The sequence below is a fragment of the Beta vulgaris genome, chromosome 2, assembly GCF_026745355.1.
Source record: "Beta vulgaris subsp. vulgaris cultivar EL10 chromosome 2, EL10.2, whole genome shotgun sequence".
NCBI classification, from domain to species: Eukaryota; Viridiplantae; Streptophyta; class Magnoliopsida; order Caryophyllales; family Amaranthaceae; genus Beta; species Beta vulgaris.
Window position 1 is genome coordinate 56,581,444 of NC_079203.1, and position 17,665 is coordinate 56,599,108.

The 17,665-nt window shown below is 37.3% G+C and overlaps 3 protein-coding genes across 6 annotated transcripts; 1 reads left to right on the forward strand and 2 right to left on the reverse strand.

Annotated features, from left to right (window-relative positions):
- Window positions 1-393: 393 nt before the first annotated feature.
- LOC104905971 (uncharacterized) lies at window positions 394-7,328 on the reverse strand. 3 transcript variants are annotated; one of them, XM_010694643.4, is made up of 12 exons: window positions 7,132-7,328; window positions 6,912-6,999; window positions 5,444-5,737; window positions 5,085-5,243; window positions 4,070-4,210; window positions 3,911-3,967; window positions 3,094-3,232; window positions 1,885-1,989; window positions 1,566-1,756; window positions 1,064-1,105; window positions 899-983; window positions 394-734 (listed from the first exon to the last, which is right to left on the reverse strand). In XM_010694643.4, exons 1-12 carry the CDS (start codon window positions 7,293-7,295, stop codon window positions 718-720), a joined length of 1,482 nt encoding a protein of 493 aa, XP_010692945.1. In that variant the 5' UTR covers window positions 7,296-7,328; the 3' UTR covers window positions 394-717. The 3 variants fall into 3 exon arrangements, with proteins under 3 accessions (XP_010692945.1, XP_010692944.1, XP_048495619.1); XM_010694642.4 differs by having other exon boundaries at window positions 394-983; XM_048639662.2 differs by lacking the exon at window positions 7,132-7,328 and having other exon boundaries at window positions 394-983; window positions 5,444-5,744; window positions 6,912-7,005.
- Window positions 7,329-11,100: 3,772 nt separating this feature from the next.
- On the forward strand, window positions 11,101-14,955 carry LOC104905970 (hypothetical protein). Of its 2 annotated transcripts, XM_010694641.4 has the most exons (6): window positions 11,101-11,241; window positions 11,939-12,109; window positions 12,457-12,564; window positions 13,309-13,515; window positions 14,114-14,278; window positions 14,582-14,955. In XM_010694641.4, exons 2-6 carry the CDS (start codon window positions 11,972-11,974, stop codon window positions 14,861-14,863), a joined length of 900 nt encoding a protein of 299 aa, XP_010692943.1. In that variant the 5' UTR covers window positions 11,101-11,241; window positions 11,939-11,971; the 3' UTR covers window positions 14,864-14,955. The 2 variants fall into 2 exon arrangements, with proteins under 2 accessions (XP_010692943.1, XP_048495620.2); XM_048639663.2 differs by lacking the exons at window positions 11,101-11,241; window positions 11,939-12,109 and adding an exon at window positions 12,144-12,350 and having other exon boundaries at window positions 12,457-13,515.
- Window positions 14,956-15,680: 725 nt separating this feature from the next.
- LOC104905969 (peroxisomal membrane protein 11-4) lies at window positions 15,681-16,774 on the reverse strand. The gene has a single exon (XM_010694640.4). The coding sequence runs from the start codon at window positions 16,570-16,572 to the stop codon at window positions 15,868-15,870; it is 705 nt and encodes a 234-aa protein (XP_010692942.1). The 5' UTR covers window positions 16,573-16,774; the 3' UTR covers window positions 15,681-15,867.
- Window positions 16,775-17,665: the final 891 nt, after the last annotated feature.

Consider the following 17,665-nt stretch of genomic DNA (forward strand, 5'->3'; position numbering starts at 1 on the left):
TAATTTGTGTAAAAAACATTGATGATCAATGTCACACCACGTATCGCTTATGCAATACTTATACAAGATATTCTTGTAAAGAGTAACGCATATAATTTTTTTTTATAATGGTACTATCAATTAGCCCTTCAGAAAATGGATGATCAATAGTAAATTGTATGAATGATCCTATAAAGGCCATAAATTATTACGTAATTATTTTTCCTACAAGTAATCTGTTCTAATTTAAGAGCATAATCACATATTCAGCATGAAAACTTTCTGTTAGACCAAGCTACACATTGATTGCTTCCGAACTTCTGCATTCTGATGCCACAACTCACAAGCATCCGTTGTGTACTACATTTCGGGTTTACAATCACCAGATTCGTTGTTCTGTTATAATGCAGCGAATGAAATGAAAAGGAAATTCTGATTACAGTAACTAAAAAGAAGTGAACTTGGGTAATAAGATTAATATTCACTAAATCAAAAGATAGTACAAGTTAAATACATCTAATTCTAGGAGAATAAATTATAAAAAAAAAGTCATTCCCCCATTTCACCAGGTAAATCACTTTGCAAGTGAGAAAGACGAAAAAATCCACCTACATGACGTTAAGACCTTCAGTCTTTTCTCTCAGCACAGCACAGTGAAGGTTTCTTATCAAAGGATTGTTTCCATATCCATGCTCATATATACAATGCAGCAGAATGATCAACCAAAAAAGAACTCTGCTACACTGATTCAGTGGCTGAAAATCAAGTGGTGAGTAGCTCAGAATGGAGTATTGAATCAAATGAAACAATAGGCAATACCCAATGTTTATGGATGGAGCCCATTACAGATCAACATTGTCAGACTCCTTTCCTTCACTATGCCAAGAAAACAGCCAAAAAAACAACGATGATAACTTACTGGATGCAGCCACTGGTGCTGCTTCTTCCTTCACTCTGCATATAGCATGATAATCGTGTTTCATATGAGGCTCAAGTATCCTTTCCTGAAAGATAAAAAACAATCTAGTAACTGACATGTGAAATCTCAAACTGACAATAGCATCAATATTGAAGTAGTACTCACCTTAAAAACTTCGAATGGACAAAAGTCAGAGTTGTCACAGCCCTGTTCAACAGAGCAGCAGTATATCAGGACATCAATAATGACAACTACAGTGCTCTGGAACCAAGATTAAAATTTGTACAAGAGAGGCTACAATGCTCAAGAACCAAACAATCAGGAGGCCAAGAAGTTTTGAGCAGCAAGAGAAGGTAACAGGTAAAAGGTATGCATATGTACTTTGCCTAAAATTATTGCTGCAATCGACTGATTGAGTTTCTATTGGCATGGCTGCACTTAATTAAGTTTATTTATGTTCATAGTGCATGTATAGCTTTGAAGTCTCTTGTTAAAGTAGAATGACATTCATGACGATCTTGCAGTCTTTTTAACTCCTCTCTCAAAGGACAGAAAGAGGGAAACAAAAGAATCATTCCATCCTTTGAACACATGTCTTCATTCGGCCTATGTCCTACAGTTATGCATGTCAATGTATAATATTTCTAGTTAGCCAGCTGAAACTTACAGGTAAAGGTACTGGATGCTCATTATGCAGTACTTGAACAAAATACTTGCTTGATTTTCTGGCTGGACAGCTATAAAGTACAAGCATATTGTTCCCAGCAAATGGAGCCACAGCACTTCCCCTCCAAGCTCGCCTCTTGGGAGGCTTTGGAGGGAGTTCCAATGGTTTTTCCTTCAGTATAAGATTATATTCTGTAGAACATTCAAAGAGCAGCACCAAGTAAGGATGCAAGATCCCGGATAATAGATAAACAAGAAGTAAAATATCCCCAGCGGAAAGGATAAGGAGCATGACAAGGAGATCCTGAAATTATCCTCACCAGAGCCTTGAAGAAAGAGACCAAGCAGACATGAGAATGGAACCACAGTTTCTGCATGAGCGAATCGAAGCCGTGCTTTCTCATAACTCCCACTAGGCAGTGCTTCTGCAAGACAAGTGTGAACATACAGGTGAGGTGAGAATGCTACACCCATCAAGCATCAATTAACTGGATGCAAGGTTACGATTACTTTCATTTGAAAGTCTTCATTTTCATACGATATCATTGCCAAGTACTACAAGTTTATAGATGTAAAAGACTTGGAAACATGAACTCAACAGATCGGCAACGCAAAAGGAAACCCTTAGCACCCACCCTAAATCACTCAAGTAGGAGCATCCTCACAAGTTCTAAACTTCTCATAATCTCAGATAACCGTGTCAAATAAAGCTTCAACACCACATGAGGGTATTACTCACTAAAATAAAAACAAAAATAAAAAATACCACTCTATGGTAGAGTATTAACAATTATAAGCTAACACTCATAAGAGCAAGAATCCTTGAAGAAGTGACACAACACACACACGCATAATAAAGTGACTCGATAGCTCGAATCAGAATTTTTCTTGGTGAATAAACCGAATGACCTAAAAATCTCAAACTCCCTGCATTTTTTTTATCATTAGTGCACGATATTTTGGACAGCATCACTTAGTATGGGTATAATCTCAAAAATTCTGCTGCATCGAACACAGAAAAGAAAAGGCCTGTGAAATGCTTTTATATCTTTCCATGTCGAGCTAAAGATGTGACATCCCAAAATTTTATGACCCACAATGTATAAGCACCACTAAGTATTCCATGTTGGAGATAAGATTAACATCAAGGCTAAGTGTTCAACATTACTTAAAAGTAGGCGATATTGCAGCATTTAGATATAGTAGTAAGCATGATGCACGTTCATTTGCAAAAGTACAGAGACCATTCAGATGGTGAAAGCTCAAGCATCTGCACCGCGCTCTATAAATTTATAAGAAAAGTGTACATGATCAACCAATAGCATCAAGATATGGTGTTAGTGGTTATAGCAGTCACTCACACATGGAACACTACCTTAAAGGAGTTACAAGAGCAATTCAAGTAGAGGACAGAGTCCTTGTTAAGTCACCATATACCTAAAAAGAGGCATCATCCCCCAACCAGCAGCAAGTAACTTATCTCATGTTCAAAGGCTACAAAAGAAACACAAACCACATTGTTTTAATACCTTCATTAGACTTGACAGCAAGCTCCATAGACTCAACTACATCTTTCAGCAAAGGCAATCCCATCTTGTAGTTCACAGATTTTCCATACCCTTTCAACACAAACACCTCCAGATCATCTGTCCATTCCAGCAGAGCCAGCTACAAACAAAAACAAAATATACATTACACAGAACAAAAAAAACTCGCTTTTTTCCCCTGTTCATGTTTTAGGCCTTCTTATTTGTCGCCAAATAGTTGATGACTTGATGATGTATTAGAGTGCATCTACTCAGAAAAAAAGAAAACGGCTTCCCCTTTAGATGAGTTCCAAACTCCCAATATAATCCATAATCAATCCAACTTTCCAAACCTTGAAATTGAATATAGAGGCAGAGATAGAGTCTGAGCCTGTTAAATAGCTGAGAGAGAAGCCAGTATAAAGGGGGGATTGTAATCATTGTATTTGGTTAAGATTAGTTTTGATGAGATAGAGAAACAAACACAAATACAACAAACCTTAATACTTGCACAAAAGCCTAAAAATCAAGTTTAAAAAGCAAAGGAAGTATAGAGGAACTTCTGACATGCAGGTGGCAAATTGTCACTGATACACAACAGTCTAAAGTTTTAAAATAGGAAGGGCACTGCAACAAAAAAAAAAAAATTGCATGTATATCCCTTCTCTTTATTTGTAAGCTTTAAATAAGGTCAACAAAGTGTAGGTGGATCTCATCCTATATTGGTGCCACTTATAGTTCTAGGACTGGATCAATCATTAAAAAGCAAAACCATATAAAATGACGAACAAATGGCCGAATGCATTACAAGTCTACGTACCTCAGTCGGGTTAAAAAGCCCACAAGCCTGATTGGTTATGTCTAGTAATGACGCTTCCTGCCATTGGAAGATCACATAGTCAAGCAAACAGAATAAACAGCTAACTACCATACATCTTTTTCATTAAATCAGAACTTCGCTACCTAGGAGAAAGCCCACCTGCTTGCATAAGAACCAGAGAGAAGATATATCTTGTCTGGTGAAATTCAATCCTGAACGTCCAGACAAAGCATGGGTGATTTCGTCAAAAATAGGTTCCTTAAGTTTTTCAACTGCAGGTTCCTCACTTTTCCTGTAGTTCTGCATTCATATAGAGAGGAAAAGTAAATCAAATTGAGTAGCCACCATGAATTTAAGCACCACAAATCTAAACACTCACAGGCGAAGTATTGTCAATTTAAATGCTAAAGGAACTTTATAGAAACATTATATATTAATTACTTGTTGAAATATTTTTGAGCAAAAGATTGACATAGACACCAGCAAATAACAATATAATCTACGCAATATCCCCGCAGGAAGATGGAGACAAGGGTGAAATATTGTACAAAATTACCAAATAGGAATCTGCAGCAGCCAGAATCGAAAGGGTTGAAATTTTTTGTTTAGCATGGCATTGGCATCTGTATATTAAATCACAATAAAGATGCATAAACAACCAGATGCATGTTCCTTCCATTATCAGAACTATCATATTTAAAATTCTCAAGATGGTTGCCACTTGCCATGCCAAATCATTAGATGATGCACACAGCGAATAGAACATGCTAAGAAAAGGAAATCAAGCTATAATTTGTGGAACAAAGTGAAGGTATGTTCTGAATTTTCAGAAAGCTTCCATGTACGCTCAACAAGCACCATTTCATGTGAAACTAGTGTTTAGGCCCGGGTTACACCCCGAGTAATGATATTTTCCATTTATTAGTATTTTATTTTCAAATGATAACACTAAATATGACATGGTTTAGTGGTTAAGACTTTAATATATGAGCTTGAAGTCACGGGACCAAATGTTATATAAAGCATTTTCTAGATTTTTTATTGCATGTGAAATTGTGAATTACATGGATAGGAGAGCACCACGTGGCATCGTTCCTTATTTAGGAACGCCTTTTAATATATTAGTATAGATTTTATTTGCAACAACTGATCAAGTATGTTGACGATACCCCACCTTGTAACTTTGGCAGGTATCAAAAAACCTCAGCAATAAGTCACTTGCACGACTCTCAGTACTAACAGCAAAAGCACGATGTTTCCCAGGCCCAAGGCTTCCTCTTCCGCTAAACAGCCCCATCGCAAATGCCACAGCACTAGCAGACGCCCGAGGAACCTGCAATAATTCAAATAAAATAAAATTAATGAGTATCATAATGCCTTGTTGAGAAAATAGAAAGCAAATCAAAAGAAGATAGAGGAGACTTGAAATTAGAATGTAATCCTGGAAGTTCTTAATAGAGTATCTGCAGTCTAGCATAATATGTGTGGTAAAGCAACTGAGCTACATAGGACTCGAGAGGATTTAATTGCTACCTGAGTTGCTTTGATGGTATACACATCGGGGTGGTATTCATCATTTAGCAGATCTGGAAATTTTTCTCGAATCCTGATTCCAAGATCATAGAGTTCATCTTCTCCTTTGACAATCAATTCTCCTCCTTTCACCTTTCCTTTCCATGGAGACGTCCAGTCAAATAACCAAGCAGGAACATTATCTAAAGACAGTTTGCGTTCTTTTGCATCTTCTATGAGTGCTTGTAGTGAAATGGCTAGCCTTTCCATTTCCTTCATTCGTTTCTTAGTAGGGGCTCTTGTTCCATGCCTCGCCTGTGAGCTTGATGTGGATTAGTATTGAAACAATGAATCATTTTTATACATACTGTAGCAGCTAATAGAGAAGAATTAATGAACAAAATTGACAAAACTAGGGACAATGCAAGCTCACCCAAAGTGCAATACACTAGGATCAGACATTATCCCTAGACAGAATTATGAACCTTGCAAAGCTTTCACATTTTAGTATGACATGGATTCATGGAATACCCACAATTACCCTGGTCATGAATTCCATTTTATTGTTATGAAACACGATATTCTGGTAGACTTGATATTATTCATGCTAAGACAGCAGTCAACAAGCTAAGTAGGTAGAAGGAAATCATCAATATTAAACCCACCAAAATTGTCACATCCAACAGCGACCAAAATAACCTTTGTCATCAATTACATGTAACCAACCTAAACCAACACAATTTTGGTATGCAAGCTTTTTGGGAAGGAGAAATTGACACAAAATATGAAACTTAAGAAAGTAGTCATCTGACTCATAGGCTGTAATCTGTATAGTGAATGACAACACAATACCAGCACAAAATTCCTACAATCAAAACTTCCACCCACCCAAAGAATGACAAGGAAGACCACATTAAAATCGACTCGACAGCGTCCCACCACGACGATTTGAGCTCTCATTGATGCAGTGATCCTAGACACATAATACTAAAAGTGAGAGGTCCTAAACACTAAAAGTTAGGACCTTTGAATGCAAAAGTGCAAAACAGCCAACGACGGATAGTATCAACTATCAATTATGTCCTTTTCAAGATTATAAACTTAAGAAACTAGTCATCGGACTCATAGGTTGTAGAGTCAATGAGAACACAGATACCAGCACAAAATTCCTATTAATGAAAACTTATTCACACCCAAAATATGACAAGGCAACCCACATTAACATCAACTCAACGTCTCAACCGTGCCACTCCACGTCGATTTGAGCTCACATTGATGTCAAGCCACATAATACTAACAGCAAGCTCACAAATTTGGATACATGGTACATAATGATACCTAGTTTTCGCATACAATCTTGCAATATTCACTTCTTATAAAAAATTCAATCACAATGTCTCTAATTCTATGTACAGTTCCACTCAATACAAGCTTAAGCAGCAAAACATAAATCAACAATAAACAAATTCAAACTAAAAGAAGAGATTACCACAAGATTAAGATGAATTGGTGTACAAGTATCAGGTATATTCGCCGGTACAAATGAATTATCCACCAAATCTTTCACAACTCCATATCTGCAATTCAAAATTCAACCACATTACCAACCAAAACCGCCAAAAATTCAAATTAGGGTAAACTAATCACAAAAAAAAACCTAAAACATTCAAAAATGAACAACAACAAAAAAAACGAGAGTTCGATCAAACCTGGAAACGGTGGAGAGATGCTGGCGAACATCAAAAGGTTCATCGACGATTAAACGAGCAGAAAAAGAAGAAGGTAGAAGTAATAGTAATATGAGGAGAGAGAAAATAGCATGTAGCATAAAAATGACGATCAATTTCCCTTTCATCTTTACTTTCACTTCCATTTTCTCTCTTCGTGAAGAAATTTCTGGTTTTCTCTCTCCTCTTACGCATTTTATAGTGTGGGAAAACGAAGAGAGGACGACATGTGTGCTGCAATTTTGGAATGATGAAAGGTGACAGCCCGTAGGGGAAGGCCACGTGGAATAACTATAAATTCCATATTTATTATATATACATATATACTCAAAGTAGGAGTCACCGGCCCTCCTTGGCTTGGTGGTTTTACGCGTGGATTGTAAACTCCAGGTCAGGGGTTCAAGGGCTGGTAAGAGGAGAGAGAGAGAAAGAAAAGGAGTTTATAAAGAGGTATTATAAAATACCTTCTTTTTTTTTTTTTAGTACAATTTTGAGATTTTGGCTTTCAACTATAGTTTTCTGAAATAATTAGTCATGTTATTATGGGAATCTCTTATAAAAGTTGTATGGGAATGTTTTTTTTTTTTGAAGCGTTGTCTGGGAATGTTTTTTTTTTTTTTGAAGCGTTGTCTGGGAATGTTTTTTTTTTTGAAGCGTTGTCTGGGAATGTATTCTAATTCGTGGCTATTTAAAAAAAAAAAAAAAAAAAAGAAAGAACTAGGGGGGATCCCAAGCTTTGCGCTACCCTAAAGGCTAAAGCATCCTTACGGATGATTACAGCAAAGGGGAAATCAGGGACATCAAAAGGAGAGAGGATGACAATCGACTTCATATCAACATTGTGGGGTATCTGGATTCACAGGGAATGAAATTATCTTCAAAGACATTCCCCCAAACCCGAGCAGAATTATCGATCTAGCAAAGGAAAGCAGCAGAAGATCCAACAACAGCGTACAGAAACTGCAAGGGAATAAACAAACAAACAGAGCCTACACTATAGAAGATGAGGAAGAAGGGAAGTCCATTTTCTGGTCTCGAGGAAAGCAACTCCAAATCAGACACATATATTAGTGGTAGACGGAGCTTGGAAGAAGGAAAAGAGCAAGAGTAAATGGCAAGCAGCAATTGCGTGGAAGAATATCTCTCAAAGCTCAGGAGAAGAATACGCTCACATAATATTTGCAAACTCATCCTTACAAACGGAAGCCTACGCGATTCTGCAAGCAGCCAAAGACATGAAATGGAAATGCTCAGACATAATCATAAAAACAGACAACTTAGAGGTCGTTCGAGCCCTTCAGGAAAGCCAAAGGATGGACAAAAATATAACCCTCAATCATTCTAGAAATAAAGCATATAGCTAATAGTTTTCAGTTATTTTCCTGTATTAAAGTCAAAAGAGAGGAAGTTCTACTAGCTCATAATCTAGCTAAAATGGCTAAAATAGGGCACACTTCCTCTCCGTATGATTAATATCTTGCTTTACCCATTGTCAAAAAAAAAAAAATAGTAAGTCGTGTTAGTCGTCGTGTGACCACAATGCGCCATCCAATCAACAGCCGCATTAACTTCCCGAAAAGCACGCCGAATTTGTACATCTTCAAAAAGATGTAAATCTTCACCTGCATCTAAAATAATTGAATCAATCGTCCAAGAAATTTTCCAAATCTTTCTAATAGAGTTAATAACAACCAAATTGTCACCTTGAATAACAATTTTATTAATACCCAAAGACCTAGCCCCTCTAATTCCTTCATGAATCGGTAAAGTATATTATATTAATATTTCCTTCATCTTTTTCTAAACTTTCTTTATACTTGACTTAAATGCAATGCCCGTCTCTACGATTTTATTTCCTATGAAAGTTTGATCTACCAGTGATGTGTAGTATTCAACGTCTAAGATTTCTCTTAAAGAAATGGGGGAAAACAAAAAGAGATAGGCAGATAGAGATGGGCATGGGTCGGGTCGGGCCTGTTCACTGGCTCGGCACGCGGGCTTCGGTAAAGCATGAGTGGCGGGTCGTGCCGTGCCGGGCTTGAAATTTTTAAAAATTGTCCGCCGGGCGGGCTCGTGCTTCCTGCAGGCTTAGCCCATGTTTTATGTTGTTTTTTTGTATTTTTGACAGTTTTAGGCTAAAAAACAAAGGAAAGGAGCGCTCGCCCCGCGGGCCGGCCCACTCGAGATCGTGCGGGTCGAAAATAAAATTTCTTGACAGTGATAGGCCCGCGACCCACGTAGCGGGCAGTGGGCCGGGCCCAAATCGTGTCGGGCCAAGCTGCCCTCCCACCTCTATAGATAGAGTATAAAAGTCATGCATGTCATAACATATATAATTGTCTTAAGCGTTTACTACTATGAGTGGGCTTGCTAATCAAGTTGCGTTGTTAGAGATCAACTTGTATTGATCAGTTCGATGAAAATTCGATTCGAAATTAAAGGACTCAAACTTACTCAATTTCAGGATCTTTATTTGAGCATAACCAATGATACGCATAGCCCTCCTATTTATGGTCATCAATTACCATTTACCACCCTCTAAGGATGAGGAGCTAGCTCATGTGGTAGAGCACTCCCCTCTGATCTCTGAGGTCAGGGGTTCGATCCTTACTCCCAGCATTATGTTGGGGTATTTCCTTAGCATGCTTTGCATGCATGACCAGCCAATGTGCTGGTAGTTTCTACAAGGCTAGTAACCTTGGTAGGGGTTAGTCCTTGGGCTGACTTAATTTCCCAATCAAAAAAAAAAAAAAAAAAATCAATTACCACCCTCTTAATGCCCTTCACGGTTGGGTTCTTGATGGACAACTGTTCTTCATAGTTTTCCTTCTTTTCTTTTCTCTAATTTGTTTCTTTATATTATAATTCTACCTTTTATTTTGGAAAATGTTTTCCCTCCACCATAAACGAAGCCTTCAAGAGGGGAGTTGTTGGCCTCACTCTTTATCAAAAGTGTTAACCAAACGAAAAATGCTAGCTAAATATTTTTCTACCCTTACTTCCATTTAAAGTTCGATAGTCTCTTTTACCCCTTAACTCATATGGGTGATTATTTTTTATATCTTACATGTACAAACATATTTCCTTAAATATTTAACAACAAAATTACGAATGTGAAAATATAATTGTTAGATGTAAAAAAATTTATGGACGTATGAGATACAAAAAAAGTATGAATATGCAAATATAATTTTTGTAGGTACAAAAAAAATTATAAAAGTAAAATTTAGATTTTCATGCGCATACATTGTCTTTATATTAATACAAAATATAACACGGAACCGAAAACCTATTTTTTAAATGTATTGAATATTGAAATTTAAGAGAAGATGTATAACCTACTCAAAGTTTACATTGTGCCAACTGCTAAATACTACCTACATTCGTTTTTAATAGTTACACTTTTACTTTTGACACTATTCACAAAGTTTACATTTGGAGTCTAAACTATAACCAAAATCAAAACGTCTTGAGTTGACCAAGTTCACAATGATTTATTATGCACCCTAACTAACTTCATGACATGAAGACTATCCATATTAGAAAACTCGATTATATCATACAAAAACCGAATATATCAAAAAATAACTATATCATGCAAAAGTAATTACGCCATACATATGAAAATCGCATATATCATAGGAAAATCGATCATATCCAATGAAACTGAGCAGTAGATGATAGCATAGTGGTGTTGGCTTCACTTTCGATCTCAAAAGAAGGATTCCCAATTTCCCCTTTCCTTGCAACGGACTTCATCTTATTATTATATATATTTTTTTTAAAAAATCCAATGAAACTGACTAGTATTTACTACTAGTACATATCAAATGTTTTTTTTTTTCTTTTTACCAACAATTATCTACATGCTCACACGCTGACTCTCTTTGGGCCACCGACGCTTTACCAGTTCCAGTATCTACAACCTCACCTTCCCTCATCTTCTTCCTCTCTTTGTCCTACCGGCAAACTTCTTGGAATTACCGTTCTTCAGAAGTCAATCTACAGATATCTCTCTCCGTTGACGAAATTCGAGATCTTAACGCTGAAGAACAATATTCATCGACCCTTAATTCATTTTTATGCTACCAGGTAATTGTTGCTTAATATACTCATAATTTCTTGCTATAATATGTCCTTTATTTTTACTGATTATTTCTAGTTAAATTACCATTCTGCGTTTATTTTTGGGATTAATTTGACCATATTTGAACAAGATTTGAAATTAGTTGACCTTTCTGCTAATTTTTTGCTGAGAGAAGCAAATGAAGAACGAATTTATTTGATGAAATCGGCTGAATTTAGTGAGATGGTACTTAATAATTGAGTGATGAAATTTGAAATTGAAGTCATAAATTGCCAAACTCCACTAATGTCAAAGATTTCTTTGTAATTGATATAGCGTGGGCTAGTGAAACTTAAGGTTCTTGAGGCAAGATTTTTTAGCAGATTTCTTGAATTCGATGTCGATTTTTTGGATTGTGTTTTGAACATGTAGAGAAATGAATCAGGAATTTTGAAATATCTTCTTTTATACACTTCCCCCAACATAATCCCAATCTCTTATTAGTTATTTCAAGTAAAGAAAGGATTGCAGCATTAATAAGTTCAGTTATAGGATATAATTTGGAGAAAATCGGTGTGAACGGCGATTCATGCTTATTTTATGAGAAATTGGTGATTTGGAATTGTATTTTGGGGATCATGGTGTAATTATCTTTTTCTTGCACCTGTAACATTGTTGTGTTGCACACTTATCATCATGACATTTGACTATCTGTCGATGCAGAAGAACTTATTTAAGTATTGATCAAAGAGAAACATGAATGAATTCCAAGGTTTTTGGGGCTCCGTAGCTCGGAAGGCTAAAGCTGTCCTTGATGATGAAGGTTCACCTCGACGAGCTGAAGCCCCAAGAGCAGCTCGTTGGCATGAGGAAAAAATTGCTATAGGACAGCAGGTGAGGAAGCCTTTTGTTTTAGTGATGCGCCCTTCCAACCCCTTCCCTCGTTGGTAAGAAGCATAATGAAAAAGAAGTTAACCCCGAGAGAAAACAAGGTATAGGAGGAGTTGAGGAAAGCAATAGTACCATATATTGAAGGTCCAAACCGTGAGCAACAGAATGGGTAGAAAGAGATATCTATACCTAGTAGGAAAAGGGAATTCTGTTGCTTGAGCTGGAGTCTTTCTTATAAGACCCGGTACCAGATGTTATATCTTTTTACCTGTTTGAAATTTGGACTGTATTATTATTATTTTAGCTTACTATCGCGAGAGTAATCATTATTAAATCTCTCGAGTTTGCAGGATGGATCTCAACCAGCTCAGAGTGGTAAGAAACCAGACAAAGCTGTGTTACGCAAGGGATTTGGTGCAATTACTTCTTCAATTAATTATCTTGGCAATGCCTTAGAGGTAAGCTTGGTGTAAATAATTCGTCAAGAGTTTTAATTATATGGAGGACAGTATCAGTTATTTCACATCATTTGGTGTTACATTTAAGGTAATTCTCTGATCTCCCATGGCTCAGACTACTAGTATGTCCTTGGACTTCGTTTTGTAACATCAAATCCCTAGGAAGAGCTGCCAGTATCACTCATGTCTGTGCAAATCCTAGGATGCCGTCAAATTTCATTTAAGTCATATCATTAGATTCTCGTAAAGGTCCATTGGTACTGGTTCCGGTGTTAATCTTTTGTTCTGCGTCCTTCATTTACAGGTAGGGTAGAAAAAGAGTTGAATGAACTAATGAAGTGCTAAAGAGCTTTAGCAGTTAGACATGCGTCTATCCAAACCATTGCTTGTTCACCAATTTAAGAGTAGATTGTTTTCTTCACATCCCTTTTTTTGCCCATAGGGTGTTATGACAGCTCCAATTATGGCTGTCATCTATTTTGCTTAAATCTGTGTGGATGAAGAAATCTGGGAAAAGGGGGGGGGGGGTCCTGGTCTGAAATGTCAAAAGATTTTAGGATATTGAAAATATTTTTTCCCTTCTTGGTTGCTAAATATTTTTTTCTTGAATCTGAACTGTGCAGTACGATATATTTACTGCACAATGTTGAAAATATTTTTTCACTCCTTGGTTACCCAGTTTCTGAATGTTGCATACAGCTGCCTATGATGAGCAATAATATATATTACTGTTTTATTATGCAGGAGGGACTAAACATTGTGGAAAATCGCACTGCAGACATTATCCAAGACACTCGGAATCGGAGGTTGAATGTCAAAAAAAAAGCTGCTCCTGACTTTAACCAACAGCCTACAGATGTTCGATATGCAAAAGAGCCATCTGGAGCACGGAACCAAATGTCCGCGGTTGCTCAAACTGAGATGGACATCCAATTGCAGGCATCTCGCGACGTAAGGTGGCCACTTTTTGATCACTGGTCATATCGTCAATAAATAATTAATATTCACAACATTGTTATGTATCATTTGCCTTTAGATTTGTTAAACTAGTAGTTCATGAAGTTCTGTTTCATGTTGTGGGCATGTTGACCAAGGGAGAGCCGTGTCAAGGATGTGGTAAAGATGTTCACTATACGTTGGAAATTGGAGGCTTTTTTTTTTTGGTGATAATTGGAGGCTTTATTAGACTACATAATTTAGTCTATAAGTATGATGTCATAGATCATAGTGCATTTTAGCATTTGTTTAATAGATGAATAGCTAAACTCAGGATAATGACATGGCATGTTTTAGGAAAATATGATATGAGTGATCCCAACTTTTAGTTATCTTCTCAGTTTAATCCGAAGTGTTTTTCCTATTATAGCAGACTAAAAAAGACTTAAAGACAAGAAAAATGTTATTTCTGATAATTTTCGAGGACTCTTAAAACATAGGATTATTCCTGAAAAATTAGAAGTTGGGGAAATTTTAAAGAAGGTAAGGCAGAAGTTGAGATGCTTTATGTTTGACAGAATACTGACTATTGATATTTTTTGGTGCATCTCAGGTTGCTATGGCCATGGCTGCCAAAACAAAGCTACTCCTGAGGGAGCTTAAGACTGTTAAAGCTGACCTTGCTTTTGCCAAGGAGCGGTGTGCTCAGCTTGAGGAAGAAAACAGGATTGTTCGAGAGAGTATGGCGAATGGAGACAATCTAGAAGATGATGAACTGGTGCGCTTTTGAACTCATATTCATTTGCTTAGAGTGTGCTTGGACTTTGGATAAAGGAAAATTGGAGGGGCGGGGAGGGATTTATGTTCCCTTGTTTTGATATAACTTGGGGAAGGGTAGAAAATAGGAAGGATTCATTTTCCTTGTTTTGATAAACCAAAGCTTGGGAAGGAGGAAAGTGCAAGTTTACTGTTTTCCTACCTGTCTCTCCTGGATTGCTATTGCTATCCAAACAGAGTATTAGAGGATACTCCTATATCTTATTGTAAGAGCTTGATTTTCTAATTTGTAATTGCATTACAGATACGGCTTCAGTTGGAAACACTTTTGGCAGAGAAGGCTCGGTTAGCTCAAGAAAATGCCTTGTACGCTCGGGAGAACCGCTTCTTACGCGAGGTCGTTGAATACCATCAACTCACCATGCAGGATGTCGTATACCTAAGTGAGAGGAACGAAGAAATCATGGAAGTTTACCCTACCAAGGTACCTGGTGCAACGAACCTGAATTCAGTAGCTACATTGCCATCTTTATCACCCCCCGTTCATGCTTCTGAGCTTGTATTTAAGGAAACCATCTCTAAATGAGGCACAAGAAGTGAGCCTCATGTATTCGTAGGGGGTGTCTTGGATGATTAGATATATAATGAAAGGCCATACTTTGGGGGCAATTGTTCTTATTTTCTCTATTTGCTCTGCACATTATATTATCTTCTTACAGCCTTCACCTGTTAGCTAGGGGTGTGTGGTTGATGGTTTGTGGTGGCCTGCTTGCCTAGAGGCTCTGCATTACCCAGTTTACCAGTACATCTCCCCCCAATTAGTGCTTCACATCAAAGGCTTTTGCTCCATCTGTCTTTTGTTAGTTACCCATTTGAGCCAAAGTTAACTTTGATCATATTTTTTCCCCACTAATATAGTACTTAATATATAAGACTAGACATTATCAGGTGGCTCGGGTATTACTATGGAATGTGAAAAACATAAATGGCTCGTTTGGTAGGAGGTTATAAATGATGGTAATGGTAATGTATTATAGTGTAAATTTGTATTAGAAATCCAATGTCATTACCTATGGTAATGCTATTTCATCTCAAGAATTCCATTTTCGTTCTAAAATCTCATTACTATCCATTACCACTTGGGAAGGTGGTATTGGAAATTTATAAAGGAAAATTCATGTTTTGTGATAAAGTTTCATTACATGAGGACTTGTTTACAAATTTACACTAGATTTCATCATCATTACCACTATTTATCACCACTACCCAAACGAGTCGAAAGAGTTTAAATGAATTCCAAACCTTTTCATATTCTCGTTCTATCTTCACAATCCTTTTCATCCATGTCTGTATAAAACACGATTATGAAGTGTCAACCCGCTAAATTCTAGTATGTGATTAGATAGGATAAATAATTTACTTTAGTAGCTTACTCATTGACAAAATTTACAAGTGCATAATAAGGTGACTGTTAGTATAGACTCATCACAATATTGTCTTTGTAATTTAGTCTAACATTTGAGTTTTCAAACATAAAAATTATACATTCGCATTTTACATGTAACACACCAAAGTAACCAACTACAACCTTCAAGAGGGCCAATTTCTATACCAACCAGCCCATGCAGACACAAGACCGCTAATCCCCAACGTCAAAGTATGGCAGCAAAACGGGTTTGGCTCTATCTCCGCCACCGCTATGATCAAGTCCGCCACATTCGCCGCCACCGCCATCAACCTCATCACCCTATCTCCCCTTATCTTACCCACCCCTTCTTTGAGTTCTTTCACCTCCTCTTCCTTCTTTTGATCACCTTCATTCAAACCCTTTAGCAACAATTTCTCCTTCCTCAACCCTTCATGCATAAGAATGAAGTCTGATATTATGAAGAAAACATAACCAACTGACTCACCAAAGGCTGAGATGTAGCTCATCTTCTTAGCCAACTTTGTATCTAACACTCCAAGTCTTGATAGCCAAGTGAAGTGATCAAAAAAGAAGTACACCATCTCCCCTGCATTGCCTAGGACCGCCAAGGTCCGAAGCCCACGAGTCGGACCCGGGCTCCTTCGTATGAGATTGAGGCCCGTCAAGGACCGGCCACTTCGGAAGGCCTTCCGGCTCATGCCTGCCGCCACCTCCCATTGTTTGAACCGACGGGCCAAGTCGGGCTGGGATTCGTCGAGGTGCCAATGAGCAAGTTTGGAGACATATTGGTATGTCTTGACTAACTTGTCTATGCCATCTCTTTTGGCTAAGAAGATGACTAGCTTGTCTAAGGTGTCATTGCTCATGATTCTTTAGACTTGGTTCTTTTTGGCTGTGTTGGTTTTGCAAGAAGAATAGTTGTTTAGGCTATTTTCTAGAGTACGTTGTGTGTGAGTGTGTGCATAGGAAGCAAAATGGAAGGAGAGCCACAAAGTAGGCAATTTTTGGGATAATATGGTGGATTAGTAAGGTACACACATTTGGACCTTATTTTCTATTTTTTGGCTACCATAAGCTTTTACACTCATAAGTAGAAGTATATCTTTGTATGACTCATGAGCTTGCATAGATTTTGTCTGCTTATTAATTTTCTAAGCAATAAAGTGTTTGTCTTTACTTAAAAACCGCTCTAGTGAATGTTTAGCCTTTCATTGCCTACCTTACTAGTTACTGTGCAATTCTTTCACTTCAGGCTTGGGTTTATACTCATCCATGTTGACTCTAGCATTATCTGTATATCTATCTATAATCTATATTCCAAATAACTGTAAACAACCTCACAATACATCTAACATCAAAGGTTGACTCTAGTGAGTGGCTCTGTGCGAGAGCAATCCAGAGGAAATTCATTTTACCACGAGTTCTCAAAAGGGGTCCAAAAAAAAAATTAAAATTGGACATAGGTCTAGTCAACATGAGCTAACTACTTGTCTAACCAGTGAGCATAATAAAATATATAATAGTCGCTTCACTTCTGATCGGATTTTTTTTTTTTGTAAAATTCTTAATAGAACTACTTACTCGGAGTCTGAATTCTCTAGAGTTTTAATAAAATTCTACAAGGTAGAGTTGTATTTGAACCATAGATTTTAAAATTAAAGGCTCATATTGGTGAGAAGTGAAAAATTGGGGGGGTGAATTTTTATGAGGAAAAATATGGGGACTCCGGAAAGATAATATATGAACCATTGATTTTTTATTCAATGGTTGATATTGCTCAAACTATATCTTGTAGAGTTGTTTGAGAACTCCAGAAATCCAAACACGATTGTTTACTCGACGCAACCCTACCCAACCCGTGGCTGAACGGTGCATTCTTCCTTCACCCAGCCAGCACAACACGGTTTTTATGGCCCGGCACGTCCCCTGCTCAGCTCCATGACCAAAACCGATCATCAT